Source organism: Bombus flavifrons, chromosome 6 (assembly GCF_040668555.2).
Source record: "Bombus flavifrons isolate JBK064 chromosome 6, iyBomFlav1_principal, whole genome shotgun sequence".
Taxonomy (NCBI): domain Eukaryota; kingdom Metazoa; phylum Arthropoda; class Insecta; order Hymenoptera; family Apidae; genus Bombus; species Bombus flavifrons.
Genome location: NC_138447.1, coordinates 11,258,094 through 11,278,823, shown reverse-complemented (window position 1 = coordinate 11,278,823; position 20,730 = coordinate 11,258,094). Strand labels below are relative to the sequence as shown.

General features: G+C 44.6%; 1 protein-coding gene across 3 annotated transcripts in view; it reads right to left on the bottom strand.

Annotated features, from left to right (window-relative positions):
• The window catches only part of LOC138180988 (cell adhesion molecule Dscam2), a 174,710-nt gene that overhangs the window by 85,157 nt on the left and 68,823 nt on the right, over positions 1 to 20,730 (bottom strand). For all 3 annotated transcript variants that reach the window (XM_069115404.1, XM_069115402.1, XM_069115403.1), the window contains one exon: positions 14,417 to 14,509. In XM_069115404.1, coding sequence (XP_068971505.1) covers positions 14,417 to 14,474 — 58 coding nt within the window. In that variant the 5' untranslated portion in view covers positions 14,475 to 14,509. The remainder of the gene's footprint in view (positions 1 to 14,416; positions 14,510 to 20,730) is intronic.

Below are 20,730 nucleotides of genomic sequence, written 5' to 3'. Positions count from 1 at the left end.
GTCCTCGCCAGGATGCTTTTCACTTTGAACAACGGTCGCCGACGCGATTAAATGGTCCACGATACGATGGCCTCTTTTTTCTCTCCCCCCCCCCCCCCGCCTAGACTGGTTGTAAATTAACCGTGAAACGAACCAGACGAGCAGACGTACGGTATTGTATCGTATCACATTATAGACGGATCGTTTCTGCCAAGTTCGGAAACTCTTTCTGATCGAAAACATTTGTTAGAGAGGAATTCATTTAACGAGATAACGAACGAATAGAACGTTTAAGGAACTGGGTATTTTGGGATGGTTGGAAGTATGTTTGGTATCATTTTACGTAATTCTAAGTTGTTCATATTTTATATCGATTTTTAATACCGTCATCGTGAATCTAAGGACCGACTATTATAAAAAAAATATTCAGCGCCAGTTAGAAAACTCAATATCACCTTGATATACCGGAAAATATAAGATATCAGAAAATAAATTTACACTCATTCGACGAGTTCCTTGAAATGTAATATAATTCGTTTGATGTTTCTCGATAAAACCAATAGGTTAATAGGTAATTAGTATAGCTAACAAGTTATTTTACATAGTACTTATTGACTCACCCTATATAAAAGAATCGTCTAGAGAACCGATTGCACTCGGTCTAATTAATTTTAAATCGAGCAGAGGCTCGCATAAGTTCGCTAATAACGTCTACTATATTGACGCCGGCGGCCATGCGGAAATTACCGAATATCGGAAATCCAACGGCGACGATGATGGCGCGCAATTTGCGTGTTTCCGTTCTGCGGCTAAGCAGGTACGCTCTCACGAGAATACGCGTTTGTGTAACTGGAATCTGCACCTAGTCACCGGCCAATACGGTCGGGAAATTAATATCGCTAGGATCGTTGTTATTTTACGCGACGGTAGAATAAAACGTCGACAATAATGATCGTACAACGGTCTCGATTAAATCGGGCGTGAAAGCGCGAGTCCGCGCAATTCATAAATCGACCACTGGACTTTAAAACAATCGATGGTACTCGACCGAATCGTGCCATGATCAAATGGAGATACCGCTACGATTCCCGGTACGCATAAAATCGAGCGGCGTATTTAAATAATTTTATCGAGCAACGGTGTTGTTTTAACTTGCGTCGTTTCACAGTCAGGATAAACCGCGGTTAAAGATCAACCGGCGTGATGTGGCAGGTCATAGCGGGCAAGTTTCGCGATGCATGCATCGAACTGCGTCGATTTAACTAATTCGATCCGCATCTAGGGATTCGACGTTGTTTCTAAACGACAGCCAGAGAATATTATCCGAGTTGACTGTGTTCATTAGAACTCGACAACTGCGTCACAGTATGATTGAACAATTCGCTGTCAACGATGAAACGAGCAAATCACGTTGATTATACTCGATAACCGCGCCAGTGATCGCGTCACTGAATTCGCTTTGGTATTTTTCCGTAGAGTCACGGAAACGAACGCTGCTCGTTGCGAGCATCACAAATATCGGTGAGAGCGAACGACGAATTGATTCTGTGACAGAACTATCTCGAACGAATGGTTAATCGTTAATGACAAATAAGATAAATGGAAACGGGCAACTGGTGCTTGTATCGATCCGCGGTTTCCTTTTGAACGACGAGCCTTCAGAAACGATACGAATTATGGTAGAAGACGGTCGCGCGCTAGCAGAATGCGAAGGGTGAAAGAAAGAAGGCAAGCGACCGTGCGAACGGGAGCGGCAAACTGAACGAAGAAAAGAAAAAGAAGGAACGAACAGGAGGAGAGATAGGAAACGGCTTGAGGGAGAGAGAAGTCGAGCTTTTACGGTGATTACTCGTCGTCGCGGCTGCATCCGCGCGCATTGCATCGGAAATGATTTCGCGCCCAATTAAACCATAGGAAACTCAACCCTCCCTCGCTACTAGAAGGGAGATGGTGGTAGTAGTCACCCCCTCTGGTGCACTTATACTCTCGACGCACCCTATGGTTCTGCTTCGGTCTGCCACTCTCTCTCCCTCTCTCTCTCTCTCTCCCTCTCTCTCCCTCTCTCTCTCTCTCTTCTCTTCCTCTAATCTCTTTCTCATCTCTCTGTCTCTCTCTCACCTCTAGTTACCCTTTTTCCTCTTCCTGGTTGGTACAGGCTCGGCTAAAGCTTTTCAGCGAATTCAGCCGGTAGCCGCGATGACATACGAAGTAAATTAATTTTTTCCCTGGAAAAACCGGCGTTACAGGTTCAGAAAGCGACGCGAATGCTCTCTCACGCGTGTCACGAAAAAGAAACCGTGAAGGAGTGTACTGGGTAGGGGAAAAAATATGAACCTATAGCGCTCGGGCTAAGTGCGCAAGTTTCATCGAGTATTCGTTAACGAGTGTCGAGGCGTGCGTCATACGAGTTCCGGAGCTCGGTGACCCTCGTGGAAGATGGATCGTCCCTCTCGATACTCTCATTACCGGATTCGAGTCGACTGCGACCTCTTCTATCCCGACGCGAGTACCGTAAGCTTGCCCTCCATCCATTTTTCCCTTCGCCAACGATTGTCGCCCTTAGCTTTCCCTCTTTCCCTCACTCATTCCGAGCGAGTCTGGATCCGAGCATTCCTGTCGAAACAACGGCTGCGAGCAACGGGTTTCACGAGCGAGGCCAAAACGGAAAGAGAAAAATGCGCCGCTCGCGTTGAGGGATCGTGCGCGCCCTGGGTTCAAAGAACTCGACCCGAGTCTGCGCATGGTTCACACAACGGATACGCGCGGCGTGTAAACGAGAGATCCGTGGCTATAACAGCCGTTTGCCTCTGGGCTTTACTCGAAAAAGGAAAAGCCACGCAAAGAAGCGCCGTGTCCTCGGATCAAACGCGACACCTTTCTGCACACAGGCAACGCCCGCCGGTTTTACGATATCGATCAATTAAACTTGTTCTTGGTTGTAGGTAGAACCGTTGTACGCGTGTACCGGGTCGGAGACCGACTAAAGTCGAACAAAATAGCTACGAAAAATCGTACTCAAAGCGAGACAAGCAAAAGAATAACAGCTATAGTCGCCTATGTACCATTAGTTTTTAAACTTATTGTTGCTGCAGCAATTTCAAGTAGCCAGGATTTGGAGTAGACTAGTACGAGCGAAAAAACCTGAAACGATACTTCAATTAGCAACAATTTCGTAACTACTTCGGAAAACGACGCTATATCGTTGAGGAAGAGACCGACTAAAAGTGGTCGGGAGGGAGCTCGATGATCGCGCGTTTCGTTTGCGTTCACCAGCCGTTATTACTAACAAGGAAGACCGTGCCGAGCGAGAGGTTAGAACGAGTTGCATTCATGGCGGACGATGAGTACGTCGATCCAGAGTCTATTAGACTCTTTATTAGAGGTCGAGTAGAAGGGAAGAGCGGCGGTGGAAGGAGAACAAAGAAGGATCGACAACGATCCAACGTTTCAACGGAATTTGTTACTGGAATACGTAACGGCGGTAGCAAAGACAGAGAGCGAGAGAAGGGGTTGAAACGAAAGAGGGCAACGAGCACGAGAATGGCGTGGCGGTACGGGGATTTGCACTCGACAATGCAAACTTTTCTCGTTAACAATTAAACCGCTGTTCGCAGCGTTGGCTTCGGCTTCGACGTGCAACGAAACAGAGAAGGTGGATCGTACTTAAAAAAAAAGAAAAAAAAGGAGAAAAAGGGGAGAAGAAGGAGAGAAGGATCGAGTCGAAGAAGGAAGGGGAGGAATTACGAGTACGACGAGGAACAGGTAAAGTCGACGACAACAAGGACGACGAGAACGAAAAAGACGACGACGCAGCACGCCTAAGTGACTCGACTGGCCTGGCTTGTTAATTATCGACTCAGAGTTGGGGGTGTACCAGAAACGATGCCGATAGGGAAGGCTGGCGTTCTCGGCCTAATCACCTTTCCTTTTTCAACCAACGGAACCTCTTGTTTCCAACGCGTTTCATCTCATCTACCGAGGTTCCTGTGTGCCTGTACAGCGTTGGTCGTCGACGTCGTCGTCGTTCGCATCTCCAGACATCTCCAGATACGTCTCTGGGGCGCCCCGCCAGGCAAAACGAGGCCTCGGTACGCCGACCTGCCCGTCGTCATACCTACGCTTCGTCGTACGAACACAATGGCTTTAACTAGTTAACAAGCACGAACCAACCAACACATCGAGCCGGCCGAATTCGGATACGTACGTCTACACGAGGAATGTGTCAAAAGTCGAAACTTGTGGGGTCAGAGACCTGCAGGCTATGCGAGGCATCCGAGGGGACCGCGTTCCGTCACTCTGTAATTTGTAATTCAGTTTTCTTTTAATTCCCTCTCGGCTACCCCGCCGGAAATATCGATATTATAAATATCTGAATTTCCCGTAGGAGGAGATTAACACGCGACAAATCCGCCCATCACATCGGAATACATCGAACGAAATAATCAGAAATGTTTATCGATCCTGGTAAAATCGTTGCGAGAAATTATTTTCGGTAATGCTATTCCTCGATCGAATTTTAACTCCGAAGTACCTAGCTACGAGAGACGTCTTTCACGGCACGAGACGAGAAAGTTCGTGGTTCCAGCTTGTAAACGCAATGTTGTATAGCGGTGATACACGTGCGCGTACGTGCGTGCATTAAATGCACCCAAACCGACACCACGCGACGCGACACGATGTCCATTTACGAGGCAGGCGTGTAATTGCTCGTTTCCTCAATTTACAGTCGCGAATTCAACGCGGACATTACGATTTTCCTGCGCAAAGTATACAGCTTGCAAACGAAATAGTTGGTGGAACGCGTGAATAAGCCGTCGAGTGGGCTGCTCGTGGCGCTGATGTTATTAACAAAGTCCTTCTCGGTAGGATGAAGCGCGTACTCGGCCGTCACACCGGTTGGAGAAACTTCGTGAAAACTGGACGCGCTGGTGTAAATCCTCTAAACTATATTTTCGCGACTTCTTTACGCCACGAGGTAATTGAAAAGCTTCGAAGGTACTCGAGTTGCTTCGCAGAGAAGGGTATCGCGTTGATCGTTAAACGTTATCGATGAACTCTCGCCGGCTAGGAAGAGCAGCAGTAGTTTCTACGATCGTGAATTTTCGACCTGGAAGCCGCCAGCATGCAAAATAATTCAATTCGCTTTATCCCCGTTCAATTACGACGAGACCCGTTCGCGCCAAGAAAATTACCACGAGAGATTCTCTCTCTCTCTCTCTCTCTCTCTCTTTCGAATCGGAAAGCCGTGAAGTTGTACGAATATTGTTAATTGAAATGCCTTCGCGTGCAGTTCGTCGTTTCCGGCTGTACTCGCTCGTTCCCTGCCGAGCGAGTTGTTATTATTCGAATCTCGTGATCCCGTCGAAATTAGATACGATAAATTGCTCGAAACGACGCGTGTTCAGACTGAGAATGTCGTGTATTAATAACACCGCTCAAATGTAAGCACGTGATTAGTATTATCAATGCGCCGCCTATTCAATATTCGCGCCCATTGTAGCAGACGTCATAACCGTGTCACGCGGTTTAATCGCCTTTGTTGTCCCGTGAAAGCCTAACATTGCGCGCGGCCCGATATACTTCAATACCTTCCCAATAATTCCGCGACGTCGGGAGAATGCGGAGAAATTGTACCGTGAAAGCGTTACGTGGGCGTCTTCGATATTACAAGACGCGCGCATGCAGCAAAGCGGAAGCGGAAATTGGGCTGGATCGATACAGGTCACTTGCCACATGCTGAAATTAACGAAGAGAGAAAAAGAAAGAAAGCCGATTAGAGATAAACAATTCTAGCCGGTATCTCGGTTGTTTACAAACGCATGTTCGCGCGATAATAAAAATTGTAAAGAATGTAATATTTTTCTATAAATACGAGCTGGTTTCGTGTTTCTCGATAACTTATCAATTATTCTTGCTTTCTCCAGCTAAAAAACTATTTTAAATACCTTCTAAATTTGAATTACATACATTCCACGGAAGTATATTTTTATCCGTCGAATATTTATACTCGTCTCTGTAATCCTTATTGTCGTATTGTTTGATAATGTTTCTATATTCATATACCGTTATTTTACGACATTTGTACGAGCGTTAGAAATTGGATTACTACAGAAAAAGCGCGAGAAAACAGCAAGTGAATGGTGGTAAACGCCAACATTCGACGCTTATCTGCTACCACTTTCAACAGCGGTTCGAAGATCGCGTCAATTTAGTAAACGCATTTTGCTGACATTCCCTTTCGTCGCCAAACACGAATTCAGCGGTGGAAACACGAGTCAAGGGAGCTGGGTTTCCTTGCAAAAGTGTAACCACGCGGTTTGTGGAAACTATACTATACGATCGCGTGATAAACAGAAAAGAAATTTATAAACAACAAGCTGGCAAGTGTAACCGGGCGAGTTTTTCTTCGCGTTTCGCCACGGTTTAAATAGGCCGGGGGCCGTTTGAAAAACCATTTAAAAAGCCGTATGAAAAACCGTTCTTCGCAAGTACGAGAACGCATGGCCTCACGTTCAACCGGATTTATACGGTGCTCGGGCCGGGATGGGGGGCGAGTTAATGTCGCAAATTACACGACCACGATGAAATATCACGGGCTGAAATGAAAATCGCAATCGCGAGAATGTTTCGTACGCGTAGACCAATGAAAAATTCGGCTTAATTGCTCGGATCGAGTGTCGGTGTTCGCGTTGCGATTAATGACGTCCGTGTCATTAGCCGAACGAGTGCCTCTTCTCGATGCTGTGTAGACGCGACTGTAGTAATTACGTTTATTAAGCCAGCAACGTCAATTGGACCTTACGCTGTTTTGTTATTGTCACGTGACATTCCTCGTTTAATTAGAAGTTTCACGGAGTTGGAGAAATCCTTTCTAGGCGATCGATACCAATTAATATATCGTAGGTCAGACTGAACCATACAATTCCCGTAGATATAATTTCAGAAATGTTTTCATTATCGTTATTTGCGCTTGTCTATCTTTGTAGTTATGCAAGAATAACTTCAAAAGGGAAATTAGACCGTACATTCGGTCCTATGTCAGCTTAGAATTGGTTGAATGTTTAAATAGGACGAATGTCTAAATAGGACTCTTGATTCATACTAAACTTTCTGTTCACACCTTACAGCTTTCGAATCTAGTTATTCACACGGTGGAAACAAAATCCTGGACAATCGAATTGGATTTTTCGGTAAAATTTGTATTGAAACGAAGCTTGTACGGTAGTAGCGATACATTCGACTAATGAAGAGTACCGGTCGTTCGTAACATGGCGATTTAATATCGATTACGTAACTAGCCAGATTCACCGGCTTAATTTTATTCGTCGATGCCGCGCTAATGAGTAATATCACTTAATTTTAAGCGATTACGTAATAGCAGAATGGGTAACGAACGATCGTTCACCTCCATATTCATGATAGTCGAGAAACCCATATTAACCTTTCAATCGTCCAATTCGATTCGTATTCAATACACGAATACCAGTACATTGGTGAGAATTGAAAAATATATAGCTCCATTATATTTTCTTTTATCCTCGGCAGCGACAATATTTACGTTGATTTATTAGCCGTCAATACGAAAACAAATGCAGACTTGTTCCCATTAGAAGCAATTAAAAACGTTTCATTTAAGCTTTGTTACTTCAAAGCGGCCAATACGATCAACAAATGTTACGCGAGTAATTGGATCGCGCCAACGACTATGTATACGTCAATGTAATATGAAAATTAACGGAGGAACCTATCAACACAACAGTTGACCGATCGTGAATCCATTGAGCCGCACGTGAAAATTAAAATAAATGAGTTTAGGTATCGTGAATCCCTTTTAACGGACAGTGCTACTCGTGCAAACCGACCTTTGTCAATTGACGAGGAAATTTGTCCGTGGGGAAGGAAACGTGCGCACGCTAACATAAACGAGGAGAAAAGGGTTTTTCCCCGCGTAATCGAGGCTACACAGTTACACGCACTCTTTTCGTTAGCAGTCGCAGCAAACGCGGCGACGTCGTTTCGCATCACGTGAAAACGACGCCCGTTTATCGCCCGACGTCTCTTTCACGGTCGCCTTTCGTTAAATGTCTGCGACGCTTGAACGCGAGGATCGTGTCGGGGCCATCTGCGCCGACTCCGCGACGACCAAACGAAACTACCTTACGTGTCGGTGTTGATACTGTCACGTTCCCCTCGTTTCTTTTGCGGCGCCGTCTCATCTAACTCGTTGCCCGGTCGCACATAAAATTTGTTTATTTAACACTTTCCACGGAAGAGAATGACGCGGACTAAAGCCCAGACGCCGTGTATAAATGAGACAAACTCACCGTGACATCAACACGTGAAAAGACTTTCGTACCTTGAATCTTTTCCTCCGTTTCTTTCGTTACTGTTTCTTTAACCTTGCCCTTGCTTTAAATTTGTCGTTGTATCGTTGTATAATTCATGAGACAAACGCTACGATCGATAACGTAGTTGTTATTTAGTGCTGAACGGGAAACAGATGTGTGTCCGTATACGCATAGTCTGGCTAAAACATGGTTATATCCCTGCAACTCTGGGAACACTCGCAGCGGGTCACCAATGACATACTTCGCATAAGTTTTCTCGCTGTTTTTCCCCGAAGTTCTCTATGCGTCTCTTTTACGTCGAGCTTATCGTCCATCAGAATCATCGCAAACACTCGAAAATGTATTTGCTTAGCGCTTGATGCAACTGTACCATATACCAACGTATTACGTATTACACATTACTGCAACGTCTACAGTGACAAAAGCAATCTTTTCTTTCTCTTCCTTTTTTTTTTTTTTTTTTTTCTCTAACGTTCAACCCACTGGTCTCGAACAAGTATTAATCAAGCGGAAAACGTCGTTTCACTTGATCGTGAAAACAACAAGCAGTTGTGTTCCTTACGATGCGGTTAATTAAAATCGCCGCTCTAACCCCGGCGGGGTTCAACAATTGCGGTTGTGGTATATGATGTAGCTGTTCCTGGAGCAGCATAATTCATGCCAGTGTTACACGTATTGTACCTGGTTCATGGAGCACGGCGGATACAGCGGCTGCTTCTTGAAAAGGGACAGCCAATGAAAATCCTCTTTCCCAGATCCGATTACGAAATGATCTCGCAGATGTTCTACAAAGCTCTTTTTCCCCACTTTTGGTGAAATAATTAACGTGACACGCGATTATGCGACGAGAGTGCGTCGACGTTTAACCAATAAAAGAGAAAGAAGGGCAAAAGAAAGGAAGAAAGAAAGAAAGAAAGACATGAGAGGAATGAACAGGATTAACGCAGGGATCTGTAATGTCCTGTATACGAAGAGAGTCGGAATAGCACGAACCTGAAGGATCGTTGAATAATGCAATATCCAACGTCAAAGAGGCGAAGGAAATCGATAGTGTAAAAATAAGGCACACGTCGGAAGCGCGGTGCTAAGGGGGCGAGTTCAATACTCCTAGTCGAAAATTTCATCAGCGAACCTCAAATGGGATAGTTAAATTCCGAGGATCGTCTAATTTGAATTCTTTTACGAAAGTTTCCTGCCGCTTCGAAGGTTCACCCTCGACTCGATAAAGGCAGATTCTTCGCCGAGTAGTAGTACATAGGGAAAAAAATCGCCCGGGAACCGGATTACCTGCTTCATTTCAATTAACCGTTCGATAAATTCGGATTGAAATTACGAACTTGCTCGATTCCATGCGAAACAGAAATCCTCCATCCAAGCTGAACTTGGCGATCGGAGAATTCAACGAGCTCCTTTTCCCGAGGATTTTCCCCCTTATAGATTGCATCAGATTTGGTACGCTCCTATCAATGCGAATATTATCGCGGATTATCGGTGACCGTTGGGTGTTCATCGAAAATGACCTCGACCGGGGTCGCGTCCTCGTAAAACTTCTCGAAATCATACGCTCAGTTAAATTCTGGGAAAACCAGATCCAATCGAACTTCAACGGCGAATGTAGACATCCTAAATGACGTTGGAGAGTTTCCAGCGTGTAGAGTTTCACGAATGGAGATCGAGAGTTATCGTTTGATGGAAGCAGGACATCCAGCCAGTCTCAATTACCAACTCACGGATACAATATCTTCGTTCGTCTATCTGTATTCCTTGTCCAGCTATTTCTAACAAAGTCGCGTGCTACGACGGCATCGTGATAATCCTGAAATCGATACAGGTGTCGTTGCAAAATAAATTTCTTTCGCAGAACGTTCGCGTTAGGATCCTAATTTACTACGAATCGCTCCAGATACGCGGTTATTCGTCGCAAGAGAATCGAAGAAGCGCGCAAAGAGAATGTGCACGCCGCAGCATCGATAGAAGGGACAGGTTTCGCGCAAGACGGATTCCTCGTGCCTTCGAAAAGAAGAAGTTCCCACGAGCATTGGTCTAACGTATGTTTCTATCCCAAGAAATATCGATATCAGATACGGAGATAAAGTTTAAAAGACCGATAGTAAAGGACAGTTGTTGCGTATAAAACAATTTTCTTTGTGAACGCTTGAAACGCAAGCCAGAGAAATGTTTCACCTTCGTTTTTCTCGTAACAAGCTCGAGAAAGAGGAGAGGAAGGAAAAAACCTTGAAACTATTACTCCCTACCTACGTTGTTACTTAACGCTCCTTATTCGACGGAGCACTGTAATACCTTCGAGTCAAGTTTCCTGGAAAAAGTTGAATAAGTAAAGGCACGCGTAGCCTTTGGCGTTTAATCTTTTCGATTAAAGAACAAGTCACGGGGAAACGAGAGAAATTATGCGCGTAATTTCGATTCCACGATCAATATGACCGAAGCACTCGTCCCTACGATATCGATCAATTCGCGTCCAAGTCCCGAGTAAAAGCAGCCCTGGGATCTTCTTATATCCGTGAGGAATCCAAATAAGTTTTTCCTTGAGGCTCCAATCCAATCCGGGCCGGTTGATTCTATCTGCTCACGCGGAAAGTGCCTTTTTCCCAGGAGGTGATAGTCGCGTGGTTCTTTGAACGGATTCGCTTGCTGCATCGTACCCACGTATGTGTAGATGCTGATAAATAAGTAACGTAGTGAATTCTCTCAAGCCCGAAGTTCAATGGGTCTACCGGACCTATCTCGAGTATAGCTGTTCGCGTTCCGTCTTTTCTTCCACGGCTAATAAACTTAAAAGCACCATTCTTCTCTTTCAGCTTCTTCGGTAGTATCTAATCCGTCTTGAATTAATAATTTATTGCACGGCGTATACTTCTTTGCATAGTCCCATTCCACCGTTACTCGTGTCTTCTATATATTGCGAGTAAAAGAGGAAAGGCGATGGACCTGCTCAAGCTGTCCACTACTCGTTATCGATCATCTCCCGGGCCATTACTTTTCTTCGATATACGATATTCACCATAACCAATGGATCGTCTCGATTGGTCGCACGCTCGAGGATCGATCGCGAAGGCCTTGGAGGACCGTTGTCCGTAAGGAATCCCAATAAGTCTTCTCATCCTCTAGACGCAATTGGCGAGTGCCGATTCTTCGCATCGATGTGAAAGAACTACCTTTCGCCGTCCAACGACGAGGGAACGAAATGAGAGAGGGAGCAGATACAACGGACCATAGGATTGCCGAGAGAAGAGAAAATAGCTAAGAGCGATCGGAAAGAGAGAAAAGAAATAGTCCGGGTGAAAGATTCGAAGAAGCAGGTTCGGTCGAAGTGCAGGCTCGTCAGGTCCTTTACACGAGGTTGAGGAAAGCTACGTGCGAGAGCTGATAAATAAATAACACGAGCGAAAGGAACGGTTCCGAGGAAGCGAGCGAGCGAGCGAGCGAGTGAGAGAGTGAGAAAGAAAGAAAGAGACTTAAAAGAGAGAGCACGGTCAAGAGGCAAGGATGGCAAGACGGTAAAGAAAAGTAACGCGAGCCCGTAAAGGAGAATCAATTCGATTCCCCAACCGTATCTTCACCCCGCAACCCCTATCGTTTCCTCGCTTTCCTCCCTTGAAACTTTCACCGTCGCCGTCAAATCTCCTTCTCTGCTCGGCGTCGTTTTTCTTCAACCCCCGCCCCCGTCCCAACCAACCCCCCACCCCCACTTTTTGCACGCTTCCGAGCCTGCACACGCCTGTTCCTTCCTTCCTTCCTTGGCATCGCCCATACTCCTTTTTCGCGCAACAAGTGCGCCCCGACTCACATCTTTAAGAAAGCACCGCGCCCCTCCTTTCTCGTTTAAGCCACCATCGTCCGCTGCTAACACCACCGTCGTAGCCCGCCTCCTGCTCTCTTCTTCCTTTTGCTTCTTTTCTCTTTTTCCCCTCGCCCTCTTCTTCCCATCCCTTCCCCTATCTACCGTCTTCTTCTTTTCCCTCCGATCGTTTCTCTCTCGGTCGATCCTCCATACCCCGTCCTCTTTAGTCAAGCCGCAACTACCTTCCAAATCACCCCACGCTCTTTTCTCCGCTATTCCCCTTCGCGATAGCTTACGGTCGGAAACCTACTGGCAATCGTACGCTGCTCGCTGCACGTACTCTACATTTTAAGCGAGTATTGGACAGCTTGCGCGCCTGTGTGCACGTGTCCCTTTCTCCCCTCGTTTTCTATCAACCCCTTCTCCCGCTATTCGAGGGTGAGAAAGTGGCGGAGAAAAGTTGGCGGAGACAGCCGCGTTGAAAGACGAACTTCGCGGCTGGGATAACACGAATTCGATGTTTTCTCCAACCGATTTCTCAAGGATCCGAGGGAAAAATTTCTCTGCAGGTTGTAAAGCATAGGTCCGTGCGAGTTTTCTGCCTCGACAGAGGACCAATAGAGGGGAATGGAAGAAGGCGACTCGTGTCTTTCACACAAGGCAACGGCGACCAACGAGGCAGAGGAAGACGAGAAAACACGGCAACGGTATATTCGCGAATAGTGGCGATTAAAAAGTTTTTACGAGCGTCGTGAGAAGAAAGGCAACGTTGCAACGCATTTGCAATGATATTCGATATCGGCTAACTTTTCCAACGCTCGTAATCTCGAGTCAAAATCTTATATCCTTCTAGTTCACTAAGTATGGTATTTTGATTATGCGAAGAACTATGGCATTGTTTTAACGTCTCTTGAGAGAACTCGAAGATAATATACGCGGAGCGAAGGAAAAAATGAGATCAAAATGAAAGAAGGAACAGAGGAGACGAGAGTGAAAAGTGAAGGCAACAAGCATCGTCTACAGAACGCAGATGTTTACGTGTTTTTTTCAGCGGGGTTTCGGATTGCCATCGAGCAAAGTACGGTGAATTTACCGACGATTTAATACCCTCAGGAACGTTTATAGGAGTGCAATAAATAAAAGTCGGTCACTTGCAGCGGATGGCAAAGACATCACCGACGGTTCGATCGCCTCGGAACGAAATTACTTTGGAGAATTCGAGCACAAAAGTTTCCACCTCGATCGCGAAACGACAGCATTTAAATAACGTAAAAGCCAACTTCCCGTAACGAACTTTTTATTTACGAGTATCGTTCGTTTAAACGCGATCATTGCTACTTTTGTGGAATGGTTTTCGCGAAGTTATTAATCGATGACAGTGGCTCCAACGATCACCCCGACCTGCCCGGCCAGGAGAAAGTTATTAATGACGTAAGTTCGAAGGGAAGCCGAGTACGAAGTTACTCTTCTTGGATTGGCTTACAAATTACGCGAGAAGTTGCCAAGATAATGGATTCTGAAATAAATGAAACTAGCGTCTATAATTTAAATGGACACCTGCGGTGCTACTTTCGTCGCGTGATTGAGCAACGGTGAACAACAGATCGTCTAGTGGCAGAAAATCAATCACCGGACACTTCGGCTGAAAACAGATTCGAGGCTCGTCCTTGTCGAAGAAAGAGAGTTGGAAAACGACCGGAGCAAATACGCGTTTTCTGCCGTTTCTGTAAACTGACGTGCTTCGACTCGATGCCACAGGTAACTCCGCGATATTAAAACTTCTCAATATCGTTCACTCATCTGTCGTTTTTATTATCTTTGACGAAGAAAATGAAAAAGAATAGTAAAAACGGCAGGAAAACATATTCTATTCGCTACGTTTCCATATATTTGTATCTCTAAAGAAAGAAGATACAACGAAACTTTATGGGGTTTATACGGAAGATGGAAATCAAATTCGTCCCTGAAAAAGAACAAACGGGCAAATTATTTCTCTCTGGAGGAAGTCAGTTTATTGGCCGAATACTTCTCGTTCCTGGAAAATCCGGTGACGTCTCTCATTTTCTCGCTTCGCGTTCAGCGACGCAAATATTTGCCCGGCTAAACGCACTTCCCTCTCCCGCTTACGGTGAAACAGAGCATATCCCCCATGGTATTGCCTGTCTACGGACGGTGAAATGGCCAACGGCCGAAACACGACGACCGGAACACGACGGAACGAAACGATCCAACCGCCATGACTTCCACCAGCAGAAGTACAAACCAGGAGATTTGTGTTCTTACTTACCGCGGACAAGGATGAGGGTGCTGGACAGAAGTACGATTCTCAACGGCCAACTGGCCATCCTGGCGTAGACCGTTACGTCGATTCAGCTTCCTCCTGAAACAATACAAGCGTGCCCAATCAATCAACCCATCCATCCCAATCCGCTATCCGCGTATCCCAGCCAACTCTAGCCCGTCTTTCTCTCTTCAACCCATCCACCCTCTTCTCTACTGCTTTGTCTCTCTTTTCATCCATCCCTTTCCTTCTCTCCCTCTCTGTTACATTGCATACTCACGATCAGACCTCATCCCACCTTTTGCTCCGTCCTTTCTGGCAGACTGCCCGTTCTACGCTCTCACCCCCAAGCCACCCTATTCCCCCTTCGCTTCGTACCCAAACCCCTACTCCATATCGACAATTTTTTTCCTCTCCAATCCGTGCCTAGGGGTTTGTCCGCTCAATGAAAGTCCTCCCAGACGGTGCGCGTCATGCGACGTACATAATCATAAAACACGCGATGCGTACCTGCCAAAGGATCGTTTTTGTATACACGTCAATATTCTTATTCTTTTCCCTTTCCTCTTCATCCTCTTTTCTTATTTTCTTTCCTATTCTCTTCCCATTCCTTTTTATATTTTTTTACATGTACAAAGATAGATATCCGATAGGTTTCTTCTGTATCGGCATGCCCCTTTAAAGGGAACAGAAGCTTCGGGAAGAAGCCACGTTAAAACTCGATGATGTATCGGTATCGTATCGGTATCGTATCGATTCAAACGAAATATTATATTGTGATCGGATATGTGTTTTTTTCGCGAATGTTTCTCTCGCGAGCCGCGAACGCGAGCTCGGGATCGCTTTGATCGTGCAAGCCTTTCAAAGCGGGCAAGGATAAATTTTGTTGGGCAACACGCAAAGGAATCGTCGTCCTCACAAAGAGAATATAAATACACAACGGTTGTGTTGTATTCTATTTACGAGTTTAGCTGCTCGTCGCACACTCCGACGCTTTCTTTCTCCATTGGTACTGCTTGAATATTGAACATTTTTTCTCGCCTCGATTTTTCACCGGGCTCGCGCCCACTGAATGGCCATGTGTATATACATATACGTGCCGCGAACTGTGACGATTCGTAAAACGCTGAATTCGTTCCAGTCCAGAGTCCAGGAAGAAAAAGACGCGGTTAACGACCCCAGCCGTGTTGCGTCAAACTAAATGCCGCGATACTTTCAAAATTGCTTCAATGAATTCGTTGTTGCACCCTAAAGCGAACCTTTAACTCTATTGGATTACTTGGTACGTTGAAATATACGGAAAAATCTAAACGTACTATATATTTTCACAGAATTAACACGCGTTCAAATGTTCCTGTAGACGATTTTCTACGATCCATCGTATTAAATCACAAGTCTTTTTGCCGTCTTTTTCAGGAATGAATTCCTCAAGTTTTTGCCAGACTGCGGAATATTTTTTGTCATTAAGAGAGTTTTATAAAAATCAGAGTGAGTGACAGTGAAATAGAACGGATAACATTGAACATGTCGGTTGAAATGTGATATATTTTACCTATTCTTTATCCATACACGATACCCAATATCGCTTGCAAAACGAAACTTTTAATTAACCAATTCCGGATTTTTCTCTTTTCAAACAAAAGCAGTATTTGTTCGAGTCTAACATTTCAATATTTAACGAAAGTAAAATAAGTAATTCTCTTTTAATCCTATAAAATACAAGATAGAACTGTTACAGAATTTCCGAACGATCTATTAATGCTTAAATGACAATAGTGAAAAATAACAAAAAGGTACATTACATCTTTAAAACCGAAATATGATCATGGATTTTAGAAGCAGTCTATTCGTGGTGGATGGAAAGGCGACGTTGGGACGTTTGCTCTCCGAATTATCGAGAACCCAGGGCGCACACGAATATTCAACACTTTATAAAGCTATAAATACGCAACATATTTACTAATTAGTGAGGTGTGGAGAGACCGAGAGCAAGCTGCCTCTAGCGTCATTAAACTACACTGAGAGAACGCAATGCGGCGCAGCTGTGTTTACTTAACTGTATTTTACTATTGCAAATACGATTTTGCGCATTAATGGGAGAACGGTCGCTCCCACCCCTTGCTCCGCCCCCATGACAAAATATACTCGGACCCCAACGTTAACTGACATTTCTGCGATAACCCCGTGTACTGTTTAATATAACTCTTATCACGCATACGCTCAACATTTATGAGATAACGAAGAATACCGTTTGGTATTGAATTACGAGTTTAAAGTCAAATCCATATGCAAGATCGTTCTACTGAACAATTTTGAGAACGAAACAGCTTAAGTTATATTCTACGTTAAATCTCCGTTCGACAAATTTGCCAATATTCCCCCATAAGCGTTTTATTTACGATCAAATATCAGAATAAAAAAAGAGATATATCTTCGTTTTGCGTCTCGTTGACTTGCCTTATAATCTTCAATCGCGGCACCGGAAGGACGAGTGACTGGATACGGCGAAACGAATACAGGCACTTCAGTGGGAAACGAAATAACTGTACTTTTTGCCATTTCTTACTTCTTCTCCACGCTGACTGATTCAAAGACTTGAAATTTGGAGCGTAAAATCGTTTGATTCGCTTCACGGCCCCGTCGTCACGTTTGCCCCTCATTCTAGTCTTACACTCGCTCGTCTCGCCGTCAGAGAGACGACCTACACCCGCCGCCCTCGCTTGTACCCTTCGTTTCAACCAGCCATCTAGCCGGTTTCACCCGCATTCGAACGTCATATGCAACCTACCATCCTTTCGTCTCGTCTAAATTCCTCTGTCTTCCTCCCTTTTCATCATTCTCAGCGAAAAAACGGAAGCGAAAAATACCTCTTAATTTTACGACTAAAATCAGCCTAATTTTGATAATGTATAAAATGTAGGACATTTATTTATCGTCGTGCAATTTATTCTTCATCTATGAATTTTTTTTTTCTTTTTTTTTCGATGCACTGAGAAAAATTTCAGTATAAAATTGGGACGGGAAGACATGCGTACTTAAAAGAATTATTTCATAGTTTCCTGAAACTTTTTTTACGATAGAGAGGCACACGTGCGATGAAAATGGCACGAATGCCATAGTGCTAGTATCAACGGAACATAAAACAAAGAGTTTTTATTTCCTATATTTTCATAATTTCTAAGAGATTCGAATGTGATCTTTCGATTTCCGTTTCTTGCAAATCCTTGGTATTCAACCTGTCCATGGCAGCGACTGATATCGGGAAAGACGTTCGTTCTCGAATGTTCGGAAGATTAAAGAAGTTTTCGCGGAACGGGGCAAAGAGCCCGGAGATGGAAGAGGACTTGGACTAGGTCCGAAGATTGGGTCATCCCGCGAATATATCCGTCGACCGGATCGAATCGGGTAACACATTGTTCTCGCGGCAAGGACAAAATTACCTTTATCCGACTGGCGATGAAACGGAACCGGGAAGCAATTCCCTCCGTTCACAATTAAGTTTACGAACGAGAATTGACGCGCCATTTTCCCGTCGCGAACGAATTACCGATTGCAAAACGTGAAACATACTGTAAAAGACAAAGACGCATTGCTGCAAAAAAAGAAGGAAAAAGAAAGAAAGTAAAAGAAGAAGTCAAAGCAAAAAAAATATTCGGAAAGCAGTTATTTGACTAGCTTTAAGAAAATATTACAGACCTGAGCGTACTTTTATAAATCGAGCAAGAAAAAGTAACCGTAAAATGTTTTCAAACTCCAAACCTTTGACTCTCTCTCTCTCTCTCTCTCTCTCCCTCTCTCTCTCCCTCTCTCTCTCCCTCTCTCTCTCTCTCTCTCTCTCTTTCTCTCTCTTCCTCTTTCTCTTTGCTCGTCGATGCAAGTTCCCGATGAAACCAGCAAAAATCGTTTCTCTCGCGAATGCAAAGCACGTATGTAGGGATAGGAAAATCAACGTAGCACGCGGAAGGTGTCGAGAGTAAAATGTGATCGACGTAAAAGGACGAGCGAAGCGGCATGAAACGGAAAGAAGCCGTACAGGATCTTGCCACGGTCGCACCAGTGGTGGATCGTGGTACGCCGGGCAAGGCGACGTACGAACGTAATTGTGGCGCTAAAAGCAATTTCCCGACGCGTAATCGTTTTAGCAAAGTGCTTTGCAATTTAGCGAGTCTTTATTAAAATAAAGTCATTCCCAAGCTGGTACTTTATGACTGTCTACCTATCTCCTAATCGTTGGCCATCGACCAAGCGCTTTAACTACATCGATTTATCGACCGTTGAATATTACAGATCCATTAGTCCGACCAGCTATCGACTCGTAAACCCGTGCTTTCTCCCATTCGTCGATTTTATAATACGAATTAAACTGCATCCCGAAAGGTATGAGGGGCAAAGGGTAGCGAGGGCGATGGAGCTAGCGAACGAGCGTGTACGATTGAAACGTGCACGTAATTAGAAAAGGTACAGCAGCGAATATCGCGCACGGTCGCGTTCGCATCAAGCGTGAACTGTAATTTAATGTACTTGCACTATATTCAAAGATCAAGCGGCAACACACAAATGGACAACCTGTGTAGGCACGTACCGACATACGTATGTGGGAGTGTTCGCATTTCTCTCTCTCTTTAGCTAATCTCTATTTATACAGAATTCATAACTCGGAGAGAACAAAAGGGACCCGTAACCGGGGTTAAGGTTAATATATCATTCCTTTAACCAGAGAATCTAAGTCCGTCTAATGGTGAGTTCGCACGTAATAATTACGATAGTAACCGGTATTATTTACGTCAGCTTTTAGTTCAAAAGGTAACAACTGTCCGGTTCTGTGGATCCGCCTTTTGCTTTTCGTTTCCATGGACAATAAACGGGTACAGGAGAAAAGTAAGAGAAAAGTAAGAGGAAAGTAAAAGGAAAATAGGAGAAAGAGGGGGAAAAGTTATTTGAACGAAAACGCATTATAAATGTTTATAAATGTCGCCGTGCATGGCGGGAGCCCATCTGAACATTTAAAAAGTTTGCCCCAGCTACGTCCATTTGCCGCGCGCACAAAATTAATATACCTAGCCTTGATAAAAAAAAAAAAAAAGAAGCAAGCAACAAAGGTAACGACAAAAAGACGCAGAGACAGAGAGAAAGAGAGGGACATGGTGTTTTCCAACGTCAGTTTCATTCCACCGTTGTCAACGTCAAGAGTATTCTTCTGCTTCGCAACTCGCTACCCCATACTTCTTATTTGCGGAGCTCGTCCACGAAGCCTCCACCTCTCTTCTAACCTTCATTCATCCGTGTCTCGCTTTCACACCCGACACCTTTTTTCTACCAGCCATTCCATCACCTTAGGTCGTCGCCTACAACGGACCAACCATACTTTCCTGCTACGTTCTTGCTCCCATGCGAATTCGTTGGCATCTTGTCTTCGACTCTCCTCTTATCTGTCTTGGCAATTTCATCCAGATGAATTAATCGCCCGAACTTAAAGATGAGAGGAAACGTTATTTGTTAAAATCAATTTGTCCCCGGAGATTGCACCAGTAAAGAGGATCTAAACCCGTGAAATTAATCGCGTCAATTTATAGCTCCATAATTAATCACTTTCCACGAATGAATCTCTAAAAAATATTTCTCAACATTAAAGCAGAGAATCCAGTGATAAAATTTTACATTCGACTGTCTACACATAATAAAGTCCAATTAAAAGTAATTGCACCGTTGTTAACTTGAAACATTTTGGACAGAACCCAAGAGTGGTACGTGTACGCGTTGAATAATGCACGCTCATAAGTTGTCCGCTTCGTTATTTGGAAAGAAGACGAGCGTGTAGAGTGCATAATAGTACCGTGTATCGAGTCAGTGGCGGGTGGAAAAGTGTGGGTTCGTGGGAATCAAGTGTCCTTGAAAATTACCACGCGTTTCGTCTTGGTGGTGAAAATTTCAGGAACGTTGTACCTCGGAATGTAATGCAAACTTCCGGGACCACCTGCTGAAACCACATTTCAACGGGCGCATTCGCTGGGAATAACGCGTTGGTACCGATGCATTAGGGTCCTTGAACCCAACCGCGTTTCACGATGCGCGTCAGGCAAATTTCCGCAGCCATAGCTATAAATCTTGAAACGTTCCCGCGAACGAACTGATATTAATTAACGTGAAAGCTGCGGGAGAAAATGTCGCGCATCAAACATACACCGTTTGTAATTATGTTTTGCTAACGTTCGGTCCCGTTTTACTTTCCGCGAAATTTGGTCGCGAAATTCATTGCAAAATAAGTCGTGCGATTAGCCAATTACAAGTGAATTACATCGAGACACAGCTGCGAGCCAGCA